Raw genomic sequence first — 19,130 nt, forward strand, 5'->3', positions numbered from 1 at the left:
TATTGATCCTTGGTAAGATTGTTCGGGTTATTCTCAACTTAGTCTGCTTAATGTCCAAGCCTATATACTTAAAAGCTCCAGAGCCAGACTTCCAATTTTGAATTTGTTTATAATTTTTATCTATCACAAATTTCTCAAATGTTGTAGATCTCCCAGCCCACAGAAAATCATCTACATGTATTAAGAAAATGCCTGCCAATTTTCCTTTATAGTTCTAATGAAACATTACTGGATTTGCTTTTAGCTGTAAACAACCAGCTTTCAGTGGGCAGACCTAACTGAAAAATACCGTACTCTGAATGTATCCTTTAGCCCCTAAGCAAACTTGTCCAACCTCCATAATTTGCCCCTTTATATTCCAGCTTTTTTTGGAGGCTTTTTTTGAAATTGTTCTCCTTGCAAAAATATTGCTTTACGTCAATTGATTTACATTCCCATGACTAATTGGTGACAATGCTAGAAAAATCTTCAAACTTACTTTTCCTACTGTTGGGAAGTTTACTCATCCCATTGTTCTTCAATTTCCCGAGCTGCAGGCCTAACCTTAGCTTTACATGTATCATCAGGGAGTACTTTCTCTGAACATATCTATCTATGAGACAACATTGGCAGTCCTTTGTCTGGCACCTCTGTGTAAATGCCAAACTCTCTCTACTCATTAGTTCCTTCTGGCATATGTGCCTAGTTCCAACTTTTGGCAGTTGAACTTTGTGATAAATGGCCCTATCCTGATCTTCACTATCCCTTGGTCTATTCCCAGTTAGCCCGTTATCTGTCACAATCTGTTGTTCATACAGGTCCGGCATATACATGAGCTAAGTGCATGGCGAATCTTCAATTTCCATAATTGTTTCAGGTTCTGTCAATGTGTAACCATGTGGAATGTACTCTCTCAGTTTAGTTACCAAAAGTGCCTATAACTTTTCCTGGGCCTCTTCATTCTCTCTCTTTCGTAATATGCCATGTCCCCAGGTTTAAAATTAATTCCTGATTCGATACCTCTAACCTGTCCTATTTTTTTCTGAAACCTCTGCCTTAATGCATGGTATTCAAATATTCTGCAGAACTGGAACTAATGGCAGACCCCCTCCAAAGCTGGGGGATAGGTCAAGATTATTGACGGTATTGTCAGATTTCTGCCATGATACTAATTAACATGGGTTGTAGCCCCCAACTGTCTGAAGTGTGCTTTTTAACAAGTAGTGCCCAATGCAGTTGTCAGTTTATAATTCAGTTAGTCTGCTAACATTTTTTGGAACATTTCATCAGTCATGGCATGATTTCTCTCACATATCCCATTGCTAAAATGACTATCTGCTGTTGCATGCATTGCCACAATATTCAAATTTTCATTTCTCCTGCATTCACCATAAGTAAATTCTCCTCCATTCTCCATTGAGAATTTAGCTGGTGCTCCCAGCCCCGTCCCTACCAATCTTTCCATTACTTTTTTGTTTTTACTCTAAGTTTTCATTGCCAGACTAAATATAGTCACTACGTCTACAAAATGTAAAAGATATTTTTTCTTTATCCCATACTTTGAGGTTCATCGCTATGGTTTCATAGTCATAGTCATAGAGGTTTACAACATGGAAACAGGCCCTTCGGCCCAACTTGTCCATGCCGGCCCTTTTTTTTAAACCACTAAGCAAGTCCCAATTGCCTGCCTTTGGCCCATATCCCTCTATACCCATCTTACCCACGTAACTGTCTAAACGCTTTTTAAAAGACAAAATTGTACCCGTCTCAACTACTACCTCTGGCAGCTTGTTCCAGACACTCACCACCCTCTGTGTGAAAAAATTGCCCCTCTGGACCCTTTTGTATCTCTCCCCTCTCACCTTAAACCTATGCCCTTTAGTTTTAGACTCCCCTACCTTTGGGAAAATATGTTGACTATCTAGCTGACCTATGCCCCCCATTATTTTATAGACCTCTATAAGATCACCCCTCAGCCTCCTATGCTCCAGAGAAAATAATTCCCAGTCTATTCAGACTCTCCTTATAACTCAAACCATCAAGTCCCGGTAGCATCCTAGTAAATCTTTCCTGCACTCTTTCTAGCTTAATAATGTCCTTTCTACGATAGGGTGGCCAGAACTGTACACAGTGCTCCTTCCTAAAGGTGGCTTTAAGTGAATAATTAACAACTTATTTTATTCAACCAACCGGGAACTTTAACTAAACCAGTAACAATTTTAATTAAAGGATGGTTCGACTGAAATGCTGTTCAAATAAAGCTAAGGATCATTTTGTACCAAAACAGTAATAACAGAAACTTAGTCATTAACATTTCTCACCAATGGAAGGCTTACTACTGGTCATGGTAGCATTCTCCTGTACTGTTTACGAATATCACATTTTTCACTAATATCCTTGACAAGTCTAGTGTATTCCTTATCCAGTATCCTTACATCTTTTAATAGAATTTTCAACTGATGGTCAGAGGGATATGCAAATTGTCGGTGTAATTTTGTAATGATTTGCTATTTCCCCTTTAAATCCTTATCCCCACCTGCCATTCAATATCTTTTTAACATTCTGTCTGGAGATGGTGGGCTTTAAAGATATACAATAATGTCCCAACTGTGTAAATTGCAAATCTACAGATCTCCCAAAGTTTTATCACGCTCAATGTCTAACTTAATTTGGGCCTTTTTCATTGAAGACATAGGTAAAACTAAATGTATTTCACTCAATATAATATTAGTGCTTGATAAAGTGATTTACCCCTGCTATTTTACACAGAATTACTATTTTCTTCCATTATTTCAATATGTTACCATTACCAAAACTAAAAACAAGTAGAACTGTCATTTTTTCTTACTTTACTTTGGTCTTCATTACTTAAAGAATCCATGTAACAGATTAGCTAGTCCATTCCACATAGCAGGGATGTAAACCCACTGTCTAGAACTTGCAATTGAATGAATCTGCAACTAGAATACTCATTACCAGACTGATGCATCTGGTCACCAATAGGGGAGACAGTGGCACAGTGGTATTGTCACTGGATTAATAATCCAGAGACCCAGGGTAATGGTCTGGGGAACTGGATTTGAATCCCACCACTGCAGATAGTGAAATTTGAAATCAATAAAAATCTGGAATTAAAAAAAGTCGAATGATGACCATGAAAGCATTGATTGTTGTAAAACATTCCTTTAGGGAAGGAAATCTGTCATCCTTACCCGGTCTGACTCAAACCCATAGATGGTGGGTGACTCTTAAAAATGCCCTCTGAAATGGCTAGCAACGCCTTAATCCCATGGATGAATTTTTTTAAATGATTCCTTCTGATTGGGCAGTATTGTCCCCCTTACCTTCCATGTCATATGTTGTTTCAAAAATTCTGTTTTTCATTTTTAGGCAGTTCAACACATAATGATACTTAGAATCACTTATGAAGCACTGGCTATTCTTGAGGTTCATCCTCCTTCCATAACTGCCCAATTCCTGCCGCCTAGTATAGTTCCCAAAAAGGTCGCTGTTCGCGTACCTTTTGTTTGTAACTCTTCTTTCATACAAAATTTTGGGCCCTATATTCGAATGGTCCTAAAATACTGCTAACTAGCATTGTATCCTCCATCTTTGGTGTAACTGCTGAAGAGCCCATTTGCACCATAAAAGTGGCCGGGAATGAATGCTTTCCCAGAAATATTTTTAAGACTACAGACGTTTGATCCAAAAGGATTTCAATCTCTTTGAATCTAACTTCACTTAAAACAAAGAGCCTATCCATACTCTTGGTATTCTAGCACAGGTCAATAATTCAAAGGCAAGTATTGATTTAGGAATTTCCAAGTGGAATCACTGCCATCTTGTATATGGTAAATTAAACCACATTATGCCATGGAAGAATCATCCATTTTTTGAAATTTATCAAAGTCCATCTAAGCCTCATAGACATTCAGTAAGTCTCCTTTCATTTAAATTTTATCCATGAATTTCAAGAGAATGTCCAAACCTTCCTCATTGTCCAATTCATGAGCATCTAGTTCTGAGAACACTTTCCAGCGGATCTTGCTCCTGGCAGGAGGTGAATGTGCCAGATACAACCCTTGCTTTCTTTTCAGTAATAATGTAGCCAATGTCCATATGTCAGATGTATTTTTCCATTGATCATTAGGCTCAATTTCACAAAACAATGGTGGAAAATCATATCCCCTGCCACATTTCATAGAATCCTACAGTGCAGAAGGACGCCATTCGGCCCATCGAGTTTGCACTGACCACAATCCCACCCCGGCCCTATCCCCATAACCCCTAGCTCGTCCCCCTGACACTAAGGGGCAATTTAGCACGGCCAATTCACCTAACCCGCACATCTTTGGACTGTGGGAGGAAACTGGAGCACCCAGACACGGGGAGAATGTGCAAACTCACTGACCACTGTGCCATCATGGCGCCTCTTTCTTCAAAGAGTCTCCAATTACAATCTTCTCTCAAAAAAACTCAAGGGATCATCTGGACTCAAAACATCAGCTCTTTTCTCTCCTCACAGATGCTGCCAGATCTGCTGAGATTTTCCAGCATTTTCTCTTTTGGTTACAGATTCCAGCATCTGCAGTAATTTGCTTTTTTCTCTCTTCTGCCTGGAAGTAAATCTTAGATTTGATAAAATCTCTATCAAAATTAAACTTCAAGTTACTAAGGGGAAGGTATTGTGTATGTAACTCCCCTTAGAATGCTACAATCTGAATAAATAAGAGAGTAGAGCGTGTGTATTGTATAAAGAAATTCAGTTACATTTGTTGAAATCTGAAGTACTTTCGGAACTGTCATTCCGATTGGTGTATTTTAAAGTAAAGTACATAAATCAGGGCTAAAGCAGCAATGACTTCCCTCCCCGTCTCCGAGGTGGGCAAGTCCTGACTCAAGACAGTGCATCTGAAATCTTAATTGGCAAGGAACACAGTTCGAATAAGATTGCTGTCGAAATGTTTGCACTGGTTTTATAACTAATGGTTATAGTGCGATTCTAATATTTATTATAACCATCAATTTTACAATCGAAACAAAATTGATACAGATTTACTTGGGAGTGTAACATAACTATGAAACTTCTGTGTACATTTGATTAATTTAAAAATGTAGCAAACTATATTTTAAGTTACTTGGTCCAGGACTACATTGTATGGGAATATTTATTTGAATACAATAGTTCGTGCAGAAGATTTAACTCACCGCCTTGTAAGTCCGCTTCTGTCCAGCATGTTTCGCCGTCTTCCCAGTCTCGGTTCCTGTTTCCACATGCATGGAATAAATGATGTCGAAAAAATCTTCCACCACAGCCACGCGTTTCAGAGAGATGCTCTCCTTAGCTGTGACTCCATCTCCAGTCTGTGAAAGCACATTACAACATTCATCAGCAGCAATCGTTTCAGAAATATCAGTGCATCGTTGCCATTCAACTAGCTAGCAACGCAGTGATAGGTTATCAGTTATCACAAAGCAAGCAAACACACCTTACACATCCCAGATTTTGGAAAGACTGAGACGGGAATCGAAAAAGGGAAGATTACACAGGGACCACTGGAAATCTAACTTGAGCCTCCAACATATTATATTTCAGTTGAAAACAAAAACATGACTTCTAATCCCCCCTATGACCTCACATCTCACTGTACAGACATTCGGCACAAGAATGCCCCGTGATTTACAACACATAACTCCAATGGTTTAATTTTCCACCTAAAATAGCAAAGATTTGACTTCACATGGAACCGCGAAAATTATCTCTTGCTTTATACAGTTTATAAATAGTCAAATTCTGTTTTATAGTGCCCCGTAAAGAACCTTGGGACGCTTTATTACATTTGATGCCCTATATAAATATAAGTTGCTTATACATAAAACAGTTAATCACATCTTTAACGTTGGATTTGGTCGTGCTGTCTCCTAATTATTTTAGATGTAACTCAGTTCCGTAAATATTATTTCAAGGTTATCATGTGATATTTATACGATACATGAAGTAAATTAGGTTAAACCAAACAGGAAACAAACGAGTGTATATTTTATTAATTTTAATCATTTGAAAACTTTCACGCTAATATGGGCTGACGTGGATATTTTGTTATCGGTTCAAAATAGTTTACAACTTCTTAGCCGTTCTGAATGTATTTAAAAGGCAATTTCCATACGGAAAGAGGTTGGATGACAAGGTTGAGAATTAGCAGGATTGCGAATTAAACGGCTCATTAATCATATCAGCCATTATTTTCCATTTAAAATCATCTTCAATTTATACCCCGCCCCCAGGAGCTTCGTGCCTGGGTGTTGAACCTCAGTTAATTATTGTCTGAAACAGCCTAACCGAGCAAAGTGGTAATATATTAAACATTAGTGTGATCCATTGGATTTTTGAAATACTATCTTGCAAATAGCCATAATTTCTCTAGCTACAAACGTAAATGTTCTGGAGCCAGCTACACGAGAATATCACCGGAGTACTTGGACTGGGTACTTGATACTTGGACTGATAGAAATCAGTTGCCGTTGAATCTGAGGGGAACATACCTTCCTGCTATACCATAGGTAGTAAGAAAAAGAAAAACTGCACTTATGCAGCGCCTTTCAGGACCCAAATTCGCTTTACAACCAGTGAAGTATTTTTGAAGTGTAGTCGTTGTTCTAATGTAGGATATAAAAGATGCATATTGAGCCATGGGTGCCAACCATGGCTGCCAACTATCTGGACTGACGCTGAGCAATACCGAGAGAATGCTGCATTTTGGATGGTGTTACCTTCTGGTCAAGATTAACCATGGCCTGCTCTATCAGTTCGGATCCCAAAGCACATTTTCAAAGAAGAGCAAAACTTATCCATAGGGTCAATGTTTGTCCCTCAACCAAAACATATTAACTGGTCGTTCATCTTTCTCATTGATGTTGATGGAGCCCTGTTGTGTACAAGTGGATCTGTTTACCAACATGGCAGTGCTACTAATTCTGTTAATACTGCCAATTCTGAGTATGTAACTATTTACACCCTGTGATCAGAACCAATAGGACAGGTTTTCCTGGGTTTAACAAAGAGATTAGTTTATTATACTTAAACTGATGTAAGAATGGGCACTGACTTTCCTGTGGGCATGCACATGCTTTTGGAGTCTCACGGGTTCTTCAGGTGAATGAGGAGTTGTGTTCACAAACAGGGCATATACAGACACAAACTCAATTTACAAGCTAATGATTGGAATGCAAGTCTTTACAGGTAATCAAGTCTTAAAGGTATAGATAATGTGAGTGGAGAGAGGGCCAAGCACAGGTTAAAGAGGTGCGAGACTCCGAAAGCTTGTGCTATCAAATAAACCTGTTGGACTTTAACCTGGTGTTGTGAGACTTCTTACTGTGCTTACCCCAGTCCAACGCCAGCATCTCCACATCATGGCATGCACACACACATACCCACACTCAAAGTGCACACACACACAAATGCAGATTACAGAGTGGGGAAGAAAAGATTGACTAAATCGAAGTACATACAAAAATTCAATAGAGTATACAGTCTTTTGTTTGGGGACGTGGCTGTCTTCTGGCTAATTTCAATGGTCTTGATGCTTCCGATTTAAAGATATAGATGAAGATCTACCATTTAATAAGATCATGGCTGATCTAACACTCACTATGTCCACTTTCCTGCCTTAATCATAGAAATCATAGAAACCCTACAGTGCAGAAGGAGGCCATTCGGCCCATCGAGTCTGCACCGACCACAATCCCACCCAGGCCCTACCTCCACATATTTACCCGCTAATCCCACTAACCTACGCATCACAGTACTCTAAGGGGCAATTTTTAACCTGGCCAATCAACCTAACCCGCACATCTTTGGACTGTGGGAGGAAACCGGAGCATCCGGAGGAAACCCACGCAGACACGAGGAGAATGTGCAAACTCCACACAGACAGTGACCCGAGCCGGGAATCGAACCCGGGACCCTGGAGCTGTGAAGCAGCAGTGCTAACCACTGTGCTACCGTGCCGCCCACTTTCCTGCCTTATCTCTGTAACCCTTAATTCCCCTACTGATTAAAAACCTATCGATCTCAGCCTTGAAAATGTTCAAGGACTTAGCCTCCACATCTTCCTGAGGTGAAGAATTCCAAAGATTCACCATCCTTTGGGAGAAAATATTTTTCCTCAAATCCATCTTAAATAAGCACCCCCTTATTCTGTGACTATGCCTTCTGGTCCTACATTCTCCCATGAGTGAAAAACATCCTCCCAACATTTACCCTGTTTCAGTCATATCAGCTGTCATTCTTCTAAACACCAAGAGTACAGACCAAACTTATTTAATCTTTCCTCATATGGCAGCCCCTCCATACCTGAGATAATCCTAGTAAACCTCCTCTGTACTGTCTCCAATGAAAATATATCTTTCCTTAAATAAGGGAGCCAAACTGTACACAGTATTCTAAATGTGGCCTCACTAGTACCTTGCACAGTTGCAGCAACAACTCTACTTTTATACTTCATCCCCTTAAAATAAAAGCAGCATTCCAATTTGCCTACCCTATTAACTTCTGCACCTTATGCTAGCTTTGTTGGTTTCATGAACAAGGATCCCTAAGTCCCTGTTCTCCAGCTTTCTTTAGTCTCTCTCCATTTACATAATAATGTGCCTTCTCATTTTTTTTTGCTAGGATAATAACAAATACCACTACTTGACTTCAGCACCTGATCTAAACTGACACTTCAGTACAGTACGATGGGAACACTGCATGAGTGAAGGCACTCTTTCAGTTGTAACCCATGCTTATATATAAAGCAGTGACTGTTTAATATGGAAAAGTTCTTAGATATATCACAAAAATATCAAAAGAGAGACTAGGAGAAGTGACCAAAAGCTTAGTTGAAGACATGACGAAGGAAAGACTAGAGATGGTGAGGCAGAACATGTTGCAGAAAGAATTTCAGTGAGTGGGACCAATAAGACTGAAAAACTACCATCAGTGGAGGAGAAGGGTGCAACAGAGGACTAGATAATTTGGGGGAAGATTTGTAGGCCTAGAAGAGGTTACAGAAGTAAGGAGAAGCAACAGGACATGGAAGAATTTAAAGATGGGAACAAGAATTCTAATTTGAAAGATTGGAAAACTGGTAGGGAACGAGGCAGAAACACAATCAGTTTGGAAATGGTGAGGAGGAAGTAACAGAACGTTAAGCTAGATGGAAGAATTTGTTGGGAGACAAGTGGTTGCCCAGCAGGAACCAAGTTTTAATCAATGCAATTATATTAATATATTCATCTCCAATTAGCTGGGGCATTTTCATATTCATGGAGACATTTTGCTTCAAAATTACTTTTAAAATGGCCTGCATTTCCACAGCACCTTTCAGGACCTCAAGACGTCCCTAAATGCTTTACAACCAATTAAGTATTTTTTGAAGTGTATTCAGTGTTGTAATTTAGGAAATGCTGCAGCCAACATGCACACAGCAAACTCTCACAAACAGCAATTAAGTAATGACCAAATAATCTGTTTTTGCGGTGTTGATTGAGGGTTATTGGCAGAACACTGGTTTACACCCCTGTTTTTCTTTGAAATAATGTCATGGGATCTTTGCTGAGAAGGTAGATGGAGCCTCAGTTTAACAGCTCATCTGAGCACTCCCTCAATTTCTAAAAAATATTTTCATTGAATGTGACAGGGGCAGTATTTGTTACCCAACCCTAATTTTTCTTGAACTGAGTGGCTTGCTCGGTCATTGCAGAGGGCAGTTAAGAGTCAACCACATTGCGGTTGGTTTGAAGTCACATGTAAACCAAACCAGGTAAGGACTGCAGATTCTCTCCCCTAAAGGAAATTTTTGAACCAGATGGGTTTTTACAACAATCAGTGATAATTTCATGGCACCTTTACTGAGACTAGCTTTCAATTAACAAATTGAATTTAAATTCCACCGGCTGCTGTATGTTCCCAGAGCATCTCAATTATTAGTGATTCCCACTATGCCACCATCTTGTTAAATTATGAGGGTTTTAATACTGCATGTTGGAAGAAACCTTTTTCACTGGCAAGAAGTTGCCAACTTTAGGACAGATTTGTGGTAATTGTGCAGAACCTGGAGACAAATGCAGCGAGTTGTTATGATCTGGAGTGCAAATGTGGTGGAAGCAGACTCAAATAGTAATTTGCAAAAGTATTATAAGTATGGTAACATAAGTGTTTTGTTATTGGACTTGTAGATCAAAGACTTGAATTAATAACATGGAAAAGTTGAGTTCAAATCCCACAGTGGCAGTTGGGGAATTTTTGCTCTAGTCGTGTCCTTCATCAACTAGCTTTCTGGACTACACCATGGTTGCCTAAAAGATGAATTGAAAGATTTTTAAAAAATCAACCAGAAAATTACAATGCCAGTAGCCGCTATGGAAAATAGCAGAAAGCAATGCAAATTGCTGAATATGATAACTGCTGGTTATCTCAGAGTCTGAATCATATGGCCAGTAGAAGAATTAAATGGATAGGTGAATCCAGGTTATGTCCCTGCCAAAGAGAAAACAATGTATGGCCTTGGAATTGTCACTTCTGATCAGAAATAAAGTATTTTTGTGAGCAGGATGCCAATCATCAGGAAAGTTTGGACCTTCTATTGGAGTTATTGAATGACATTTACAAGAAAGAAGATCTGTTAAGGCCCTGTGAGACATGTTCAGATTGTGATTTGACATCTGGTCATTTCATGGACGAATATATCATGAACTTGAACAGATTATATGAAAGATTGACAAAATTCAATTTGGGGATCCCGGGATCAGCACTAGCATTTAAAATGCTGGATTGTGCTAAGGACATTCAGATGGGACAGGCAACTGGTTCTAATTGGTGTTCAGTTCTGGGAGCGGGAGGCCCTGTAAGATCAAATGTCTCCTGCCTTTAAAAAGCCCTTGGGGAAGCAGTCATTTCTTTTCTGGAACAAATGGGACATTGGATTCAATGGGAACTGAGGATTCAATGTTTGCCAGATTTGGGAATTGTTCAGACACTGGACTTGGGTGCCAATGCAATGGAAAAATTAAAGAATGAGAATTAAAACACGTTTAGTAGATCTGGCGATTACGGCAGAAGACAGAATTGGGACAGCAAGAAGAGATGAATGAATCTAAGGAATATCCAAGGGACAGTTAATAGGTGTTTCAGGTGTGATTTGAAGTACCATTATGTGATGAACTACCTAAAACAGAGGCAGGGGTCTAAACATATACACAACAAAGAGACTTCTGAGGAAGAGGATGAGAAATAATGTACTTGTCATCCAGAGTTTTAATTCTGTGATGAATATGTTAGTTGCAGACTCATTTAACTGTGCAGTCCTGAGAGCATTTGCACTTCAACAATATGTGAAACAGATTGAAATGTTATCCCGCTTTTATTTTAGATTTCGCTCATTTCTTAGATTTGGACTATCGTCAATTTTTCAGTCAGATTTTCTAGTTTAGTCAACTTTTGGATCACTTGTTACGGCTCTATTCTGGCCATGAGGTCCCAAATCCTCTTACGGAATGAGAGAAAGGCAAATTGAATTTCCTTCCTCTCACTAACTGTCCATGAACAGAATGTGGTTTTGAATTATTGTTAAAGTAGGCTGTGTTATGTTTTCCCAAACCCTCAGTTTGTGTTTTCCAATTTACTAATAACTCACAGCAAACATGTGTTATGATTAACTCAGAAGGGTAATTCATTAATATTAAAACTTGAGAGAGGAGTGTTTGCAAAATGTCACTCTACTACACATACACATACATAGGGGAGGATAGATAAAATAAGTTTTTACAATTATGGATAGCAAAGGAACCACAGGAACAAATATTAATTCATGTGATTATCAGAGTCCAGAGTCAGAGTTCAGTGAGGAGTCTTTTCACATCGGAGCTCCAGTTCAGCTGGCTGAAGACCAGAGTTGCTGAGTTCTCTTTACAATTGATGCTGATACCATAAGATAAAGTCAATGCACAGAGACTGGGTCAGTTCTGTAGTCAATGGCAGGAAGTCTTCCAGTAGAGGCAAGCTTTGAGCAGGCTGTTGTTCAGCCTGATGTTGTGCTTCTTGGTGTTCACTGGTTGGATGTTAAACAGCAGACTGAGGTCTGATCATTCTCAGATCTCAAATGAGTATAGAGATTTCAAAGTGGTAAGTCGAGTCATGTGACTTCCTGTCTCCACATTGATTTCAAAAGCAATGTTAATCCGGTGTCTGGAACTGGCTTTGATTTCAGGACAGATAAGGTTCCAGCCATTGGCTTTTGAAAGAGTTACCATCCATATTGAGGTTCTTGTGTTGGGAAGCCATTGTCCAGGCAGATTCTCTGACTCCACTACTGGGGTAAGCTTATCAAGATGTAAATGATGTCCATTGTCCCCTCAATGGTTCCCCTGTGAAATGGACCTGGACAATCTGTTAACAGCTCTACTGCAGGCACAACAAGTTTTGATCTGCCAGTTCCCTGGTTTTGCGATTGTAATATCCTTGCAATTGGTTCTGTGATTCCACAATGCTGATGAGGATGCTTTGTTCTTTTAACTCCTGTTGGTAGCTTCCAAAACTGTCATGACTTTTAGCAGCCATCTTTTTTAGGTTCAGCAGAAACTCCAGTTTTAAAAATAGCAACATGAATAAAGTTTTGATACATACAAATTTGGATTTCATGTCATATTGACATTATTATAGACAAAATCATGGAGAAATCTATAGGCATTGGATGTTTCTGATGGAGAATGAAGGGGAATTTGTCAATGATGTGTGGAGAGAGATATATGAAAAGAGGAAAATCATAAATGGACTCTGTGAAAGGAATCATGTGGTAATCAAGAAAATATTGCAGGAAGTTTTGGCTTGTGGTGATCGAGGAAATGCTGCATGAAATTTTAGCTAATCAACCAACCTGACGTAGATAGTTCATGTAAAAATATTACTCCAGGTATTTGGAGGATATTGTCCCTGTCAATTAGTCTATGAACAAAATCCCAAATTGCCTTCTGTGTTGTGCTCTAGGAAGTACTGCAATTTGTTCTCTGTTTTTCTGCATATTTGAACACTTTGCATGCAGAGAGACTGGCTTTCGTCAAGACTGAGGTTTCAGAGAAGATTCAGAGAGCACTAAGGCATCATATAAGGCCATGCTAGGCAGTGGTTAATTTAGGAGACGTGGTGTAGTTCAAAATGGAGAGTCATAGAGAATGGAAAGGCCCTGGTAAGGTAATTGGTTGCAAAAGTAAGACAGCACTTATCAAACAAGCAGTCAAACTGTTATAGTTCACTCCGCATGGTCAACTGAAATTAATTACAAAATCTTGGATTCCTATAGAAATAAACAAGTTATCCTATACCTTAGGTGCTCATGTGTTTGGTGAAGAAGATTCCAAGGAACAGAATATGGTAAATCAAGGGCTAGAGAATGATGAAGTGAATGGTTAAGACACACACAACAAGAGCTATCACATCTCAAGGCCAATTGCCTATGGTGGAATATATATATATTCCGCAAGGGTCTAGTGAAAGTTGGGATACAACAAATGTGGGAAATGCAGAAAAAGCTACTGGCAAGTTTAAATATTGATTGAACAAGATGGCCAAGGAGTGAGGTCCATGGATTGGCAGAATGGAGTTAAAGGAGAGTAAAAAAATCACAGTGCAAGTATAGTCAGTCTGAATTGACTCTTACGTCAGAAAAAGACCTCACATTGAAGAAAGAGTCTCCAATAATACGATCTCGCAGTAGCAGTCCTGACATACATAAAATCATAAGTAGAAGCTGTAACTTGAATAGATTGCATAATGAAATAAAGGCCCCAAAACAATTGCAGAACACAACCAAAAAACATAATCCTCATGAGAATGAAATTTTGGCAACTGCCTATAAATTGAGGCTTATTAGAGAGGGGAAAGTGAAAGGAATTAGATCGTTTGAGAGAGTTTGGAGATTATTAAGTTCCAGATAAGGGGAACCAACTTTGTCAAACAGGTGGATTTGTACAGTAAAATAATCTTGAAAATGGGATTTATAAGTCTAAAATGAGGCTAGTTGTGGGGATTTTAAAGAGTAACTGAGTAACTGGGTGACTCAGATGTTAATGTTGACTTTCCTATAGCTGGAAAAATAATCTTGGAAATCTTTTTAGCCCTTTTGGAAGTGTAGATCAATCATCATAAAAGCTGCATTTCCACAGGGAGATGCTTTTAAAACCTGAATGAAGCTGCCAGTGTGTTGTATTTGTCGGTGAGATCTGTTTTGCCCAAAAAGCGGATGTGTTCACCTAAACACAGATACAACAATGTTTTATTAGTGTGAAAGGAAAACCTTCAGGCATCTTCATGATGCATGTTGATGATTTTATAAGAATTGTGTTATTTATAAGGTTCAAACTGAATTTAAGATGAGGAGTGGCTTGTTAAATATATTGGTTTCAATATTAAGCAGCATAGGTCTGGAATAACTTTAGATCAACCGTCCTACTCCTTCTTAGAAAGCAGTACTTCGAAACTGGTTAATCGTACAAGATCCTCACAGAATGGTGATATTTTGGAAAACTTCCAATAAAAATATTCTTTAAGAAAAGAAAAAGAAAGGTGATGTCTTATCTAACAAGAGAGAGCAATTACAAAGCTTGATTGGTCAGTTGAAATGGTTGAGAACTCAGACTAAATCAGATGCTAGTTTTGATGTGTTGGAACTGAGTACTATGATGAAACAACCTAAATTCAACAATGTTTTACAGGCAAATAAAACATTACAAAATAAACTTGGAGAAAAGCATATTCAGGTTTTCATCCTTAAGTCACCAAACTAAAATGAATCCGTTATTTTTAGCAATGCCTCAGATGTTAATCTTCTTGATGAATATTTGAGTGCCGCTGGTTTCATAATATTTCTGACGGGTGAAAATGGGAAATGTTATCCTTTAGCTTCAGAAGCTAAGAAAAAATAAGTTGTTAAAAGTATTTTGGCTGCTGAAACGCTGGCTCTTGTGAAGGCATTGGACATGGGATTCTACTTATCAAGTATTTTATGTGAGATTGTGTGCAATAAGCCTACTGAAGATAATATATCAATTTAATGTAATTTAATTTAATCATTCATTGTGGGATAATATACACTCGACAAAATGTTATTGAGAAAAGGCTAACGATTGACCGTGCTGGCTTGAAATAACTGCTGTAGAGAAAAGGTATTCTGAAAGTGAAATGCATGGATGCAGGTCAGCAACATTCTGACTGTTTCACAAAATGAAATTCACGTTCAAAAAAATTGTTCGAGATCTTAATGGAAAGGAATCTCTCAATGTTGTGCTTTTTTAGAGAATATGGACCTTTTTGATTCTGAAGGGCGGCATGGACAAGTTGGGCCGAAGGGCCTGTTTCCATGCGGTAAACCTCTCTGACTCTATTTTTTATTTAATTGTATATTAATTGTATGCAAGTGGTTGGTATTAACTGATAATTCACTTGAATCACCATAAATAAATGCAAACAAACTGGCTGTTGGGTGAGGAGGTGTATGCTTGTGATGTGTAAATAAGCATAATATAAAAGATTGGCTGCAGTTCTATCCTTCATCAATTGGCTTTCTGGAGTTTTACACACAAAGCAGTACCGTAGGTTCAACCATCTTCAGTTGCTTCATCAATGATCTTCCCTCTACCATGAGGTAGGAACTAGGGATGTTTCTTGATGACTATAGTGTTCCATTCAATTTGCAACTTCTAATATATTGTAGAGGTCTGTACTTGCATTCAGCAAGATCTGGAACATTTGCTTTTGAAGGGTTAACAGTTGGCCTCCACTACATGGCAGTGCTTTTTGGCTGCACACCATTAAATGGCATAATCATTAGTGAGGGGAGGCTGGGGTGCCTCCTCAGCCAAATATCTTCCCCTTGTGGCTGACAAGGCACAGCTGAATCATGAGGCCAGCAATTAGCATATTCATCTCATTCCTAGCGGGCATCCTGTTTCTCCCAGAGAAAGTAAAGTTGAGCAGACTTCCATGACCTATTGAGATCTACCATTGCACACAATAAATGTGAGGTGATTCATTTTGGTAGGACTAATTTAAATGTGGATTACACGGTCAAAGGTAGGGTTCTGAAGACTGTGGAGGAACAGAGAGATCTTGGGGTCCATATCCACAGATCTCTAAAGGTTGCCACTCAAGTGGATAGAGCTGTGAAGAAGGCCTATAATGTGTTAGCTTTTATTAACAGGGGGTTGGAGTTTAAGAGCCGTAGGGTTATGCTGCAACTGTACAGGACCTTGGTGAGACCACATTTGGAATATTGTGTGCAGTTCTGGTCACCTCACTATAAGAAGGATGTGGAAGCGCTGGAAAGAGTGCAGAGGAGATTTACCAGGATGCTGCCTGGTTTGGAGGGTAGGTCTTATGAGGAAAGGTTGAGGGAGCTAGGGCTGTTCTCTCTGGAGCGGAGGAGGCTGAGGGGAGACTTAATAGAGGTTTATAAAATGATGAAGGGGATAGATAGAGTGAACGTTCAAAGACTATTTCCTCGGGTGGATGGAGCAATTACAAGGGGGCATAACTATAGGGTTCATGGTGGGAGATATAGGAAGGATATCAGAGGTAGGTTCTTTACGCAGAGAGTGGTTGGGGTGTGGAATGGACTGCCTGCAGTGATAGTGGAGTCAGACACTTTAGGAACATTTAAGCGGTTATTGGATAGGCACATGGAGCACACCAGGATGATTGGGAGTGAGATAGCTTGATCTTGGTTTCAGATAAAGCTCGGCATAACATCGTGGGCCGAAGGGCCTGTTCTGTGCTGTACTGTTCTATGTTCTATGTTCTACAATCACCCGACAATTGGTTTTGGATTTCTGGGCAGCCTCTCCCCTTTGTCCTCATTCTGCTTTAAGTGTGGGTTCCAATCAAACTGCAGCCATTCTCCCCCGAGTGTGAGACCCTTCAAACCGCATGAGGGGAGACACAGCCCATTCCCAAATCCCCCACTGTGCTCTGGCAGCCTGGCCTTTCATGGGACCCAACCCGGGTAACTCATAGTCTCTCCTAGTGCTGAGCTCCTCAGAGGTGAATGTGCAGGTTCACACTTATGTGGAGCTGTTGTAAATGGCGCTGGCGTAACGTCATGCCGGCACCCGCTGAATATCCGGTGAGGGGCAGACGGGGGGTGGTGAAAGTCCCGGAGAGAGTGCTTGCTAATGACATGCTAATGTCTTAAAATGAACTTTCTGCAATCCTGCAGCGTGTTTCATGCCACTCTGCCAGCTAGGGGCTGGTAAGATTGGAACTCAGAAACTCGCCGGCACGAATTGCACTTTCCGGATTTTGAGCACATGCCGCTATTCCCACAGACAGGTCCCAAATCACCCCCAATATTTGGAGTCTATTTCCAGCATTTTCTGTTTGATTGCAAAGAAAATGGAATTGGATACAAATTGAAACGGTAAAATTTGCAGGTCTATGGGACAAAAGCAGGGACACAAGACCAATTGGTGGGTCTTCCAAAGTGTCACAGGCATGAAAGCCCGAATGGCCTCCTTCTGTGCTGTATGATTCCATGTAATTCAACTCTCTTTTTAAATTCATACATTCTGTGTTTTAATTAGTGTGGCTAATTTACCTTGGCAATTTTAATCATAAATGTGAATTTAGGTATTTTTACTTTGAGAGTTGACAGGAAGTATGTGCAGACTAACGTGGATAAATATGGAATATTTACTACGGGCCTTGCAAAACCAAATTATACTGACATTTCGCTTACAGCTGACTAAAACCATTTGTAGAAGATATTGAAACAAGGTAACAAAATCAGTTCCTGCCCAGTTAGAGTTGTCAGGTAGAAATGTATTTATTTTTATATACTTCCAGATGTTAAACATTTACTTTCTGTCAGAGGCTGTTTCATATCAGGAGCTGAAAATGCAGCATTTTGATTTGATTTCATGCATAATCTGTTTTGTCATCTGTGCCGGTCTTATGGTTTGTGTACAAACTAGACACCTGTCTCCAGGACAATAAAGTAATCACAGCTGTGTGCTCAAAGGTCAGTTTGACTTCATACACAGGGAGTTCATTCTGCCCATGGAACTTTATGCACCTAATCCTGATGCATGAAATTAAACTCTGCTTATGTAATGGGCAGTTGCAGCTCTCATTTTAATCATAGAATCCCTACAGTGCAGAAGGAGGCCATTCGGCCCATCGAGTCTACACCAACCACAGTTCCACCCAGACTCTATCCCTGTAACCCCACGTATTTACCCTGCTATTCCTTGACACTAAGGGGCAATTTAGCATGGCCAATCCACCTAGCCTGCATAAATTGAACTGTGGGAGGGAACTAGAGCACCCGGAGGAAACCCACGCAGACACGGGGAGAACGTGCAAACTTCACACAGTCAGTCAGCCGAGGCCGGAATTGAACCCGGTCCCTGGCACTCTGGGGTAGCAGTGCTAACCACTGTGCCAGCCTAATGGTGCAATTGTTTTGTTTAATGGTAAGGATGTATACTTAAATAATTCTCTCCAAGATTTAAGCTGACCAACAGAATTTTTTAGATGTTTGAATATATTTGGTCACCTTTTTATTTGTGGGAGCCTATCGAATATTTTATTTAGGCAGCTATTCAAAGGTAACGTCATCATAGTCCCAGATGAACATTGGCTGGGACTGGTGGTAAATTAACCTGAGGATCACCACACCTCAGGTGAGGGGCAAGGTTTAGATGGCGGGCCTTTATGAATAACCTCAGGCAGTATTGAATCCACACTGTTGGCATCACTCTGCGTCACTAACCAGCTGTCCAGTCAACTGAGCTAAACCAACTCCCGTTACACTACAACCATAGCATTAGCACTAAGCCATTTGCTTGACATCAACAGTGCACTCACAATATAAACACAATCTGAATCTGAAGTCAGGTCTGTAAATAATGTTATAATTTTTGGACCTACTCTAGATACTCTTTTAGGTTCAGTGGCAATGATGACTTATTGAGCAGACTGTTCATTTCTGGCACTACTTAATTAACTGCCATTGCCCAGTGCATATACATAGATAAACTGGGCATCTAACAATGCATCCATAATCTCACTAACTGAATATTGCAGGGATAATATTTGGCAGATACTAATATGACAATGG

General features: G+C 39.7%; 1 protein-coding gene across 1 annotated transcript in view; it reads right to left on the bottom strand.

The window, feature by feature from the left end:
• Positions 1 to 19,130, bottom strand: part of LOC144508568 (nucleolar protein 4-like) — a 276,236-nt gene that overhangs the window by 231,165 nt on the left and 25,941 nt on the right. Inside the window, exon 2 of the mRNA XM_078236640.1 lies at positions 5,188 to 5,343. Within this exon, the coding sequence (XP_078092766.1) occupies positions 5,188 to 5,343 (156 nt within the window). The remainder of the gene's footprint in view (positions 1 to 5,187; positions 5,344 to 19,130) is intronic.

The sequence above is a fragment of the Mustelus asterias genome, chromosome 20 (genome assembly GCF_964213995.1).
Source record: "Mustelus asterias chromosome 20, sMusAst1.hap1.1, whole genome shotgun sequence".
Taxonomy (NCBI): domain Eukaryota; kingdom Metazoa; phylum Chordata; class Chondrichthyes; order Carcharhiniformes; family Triakidae; genus Mustelus; species Mustelus asterias.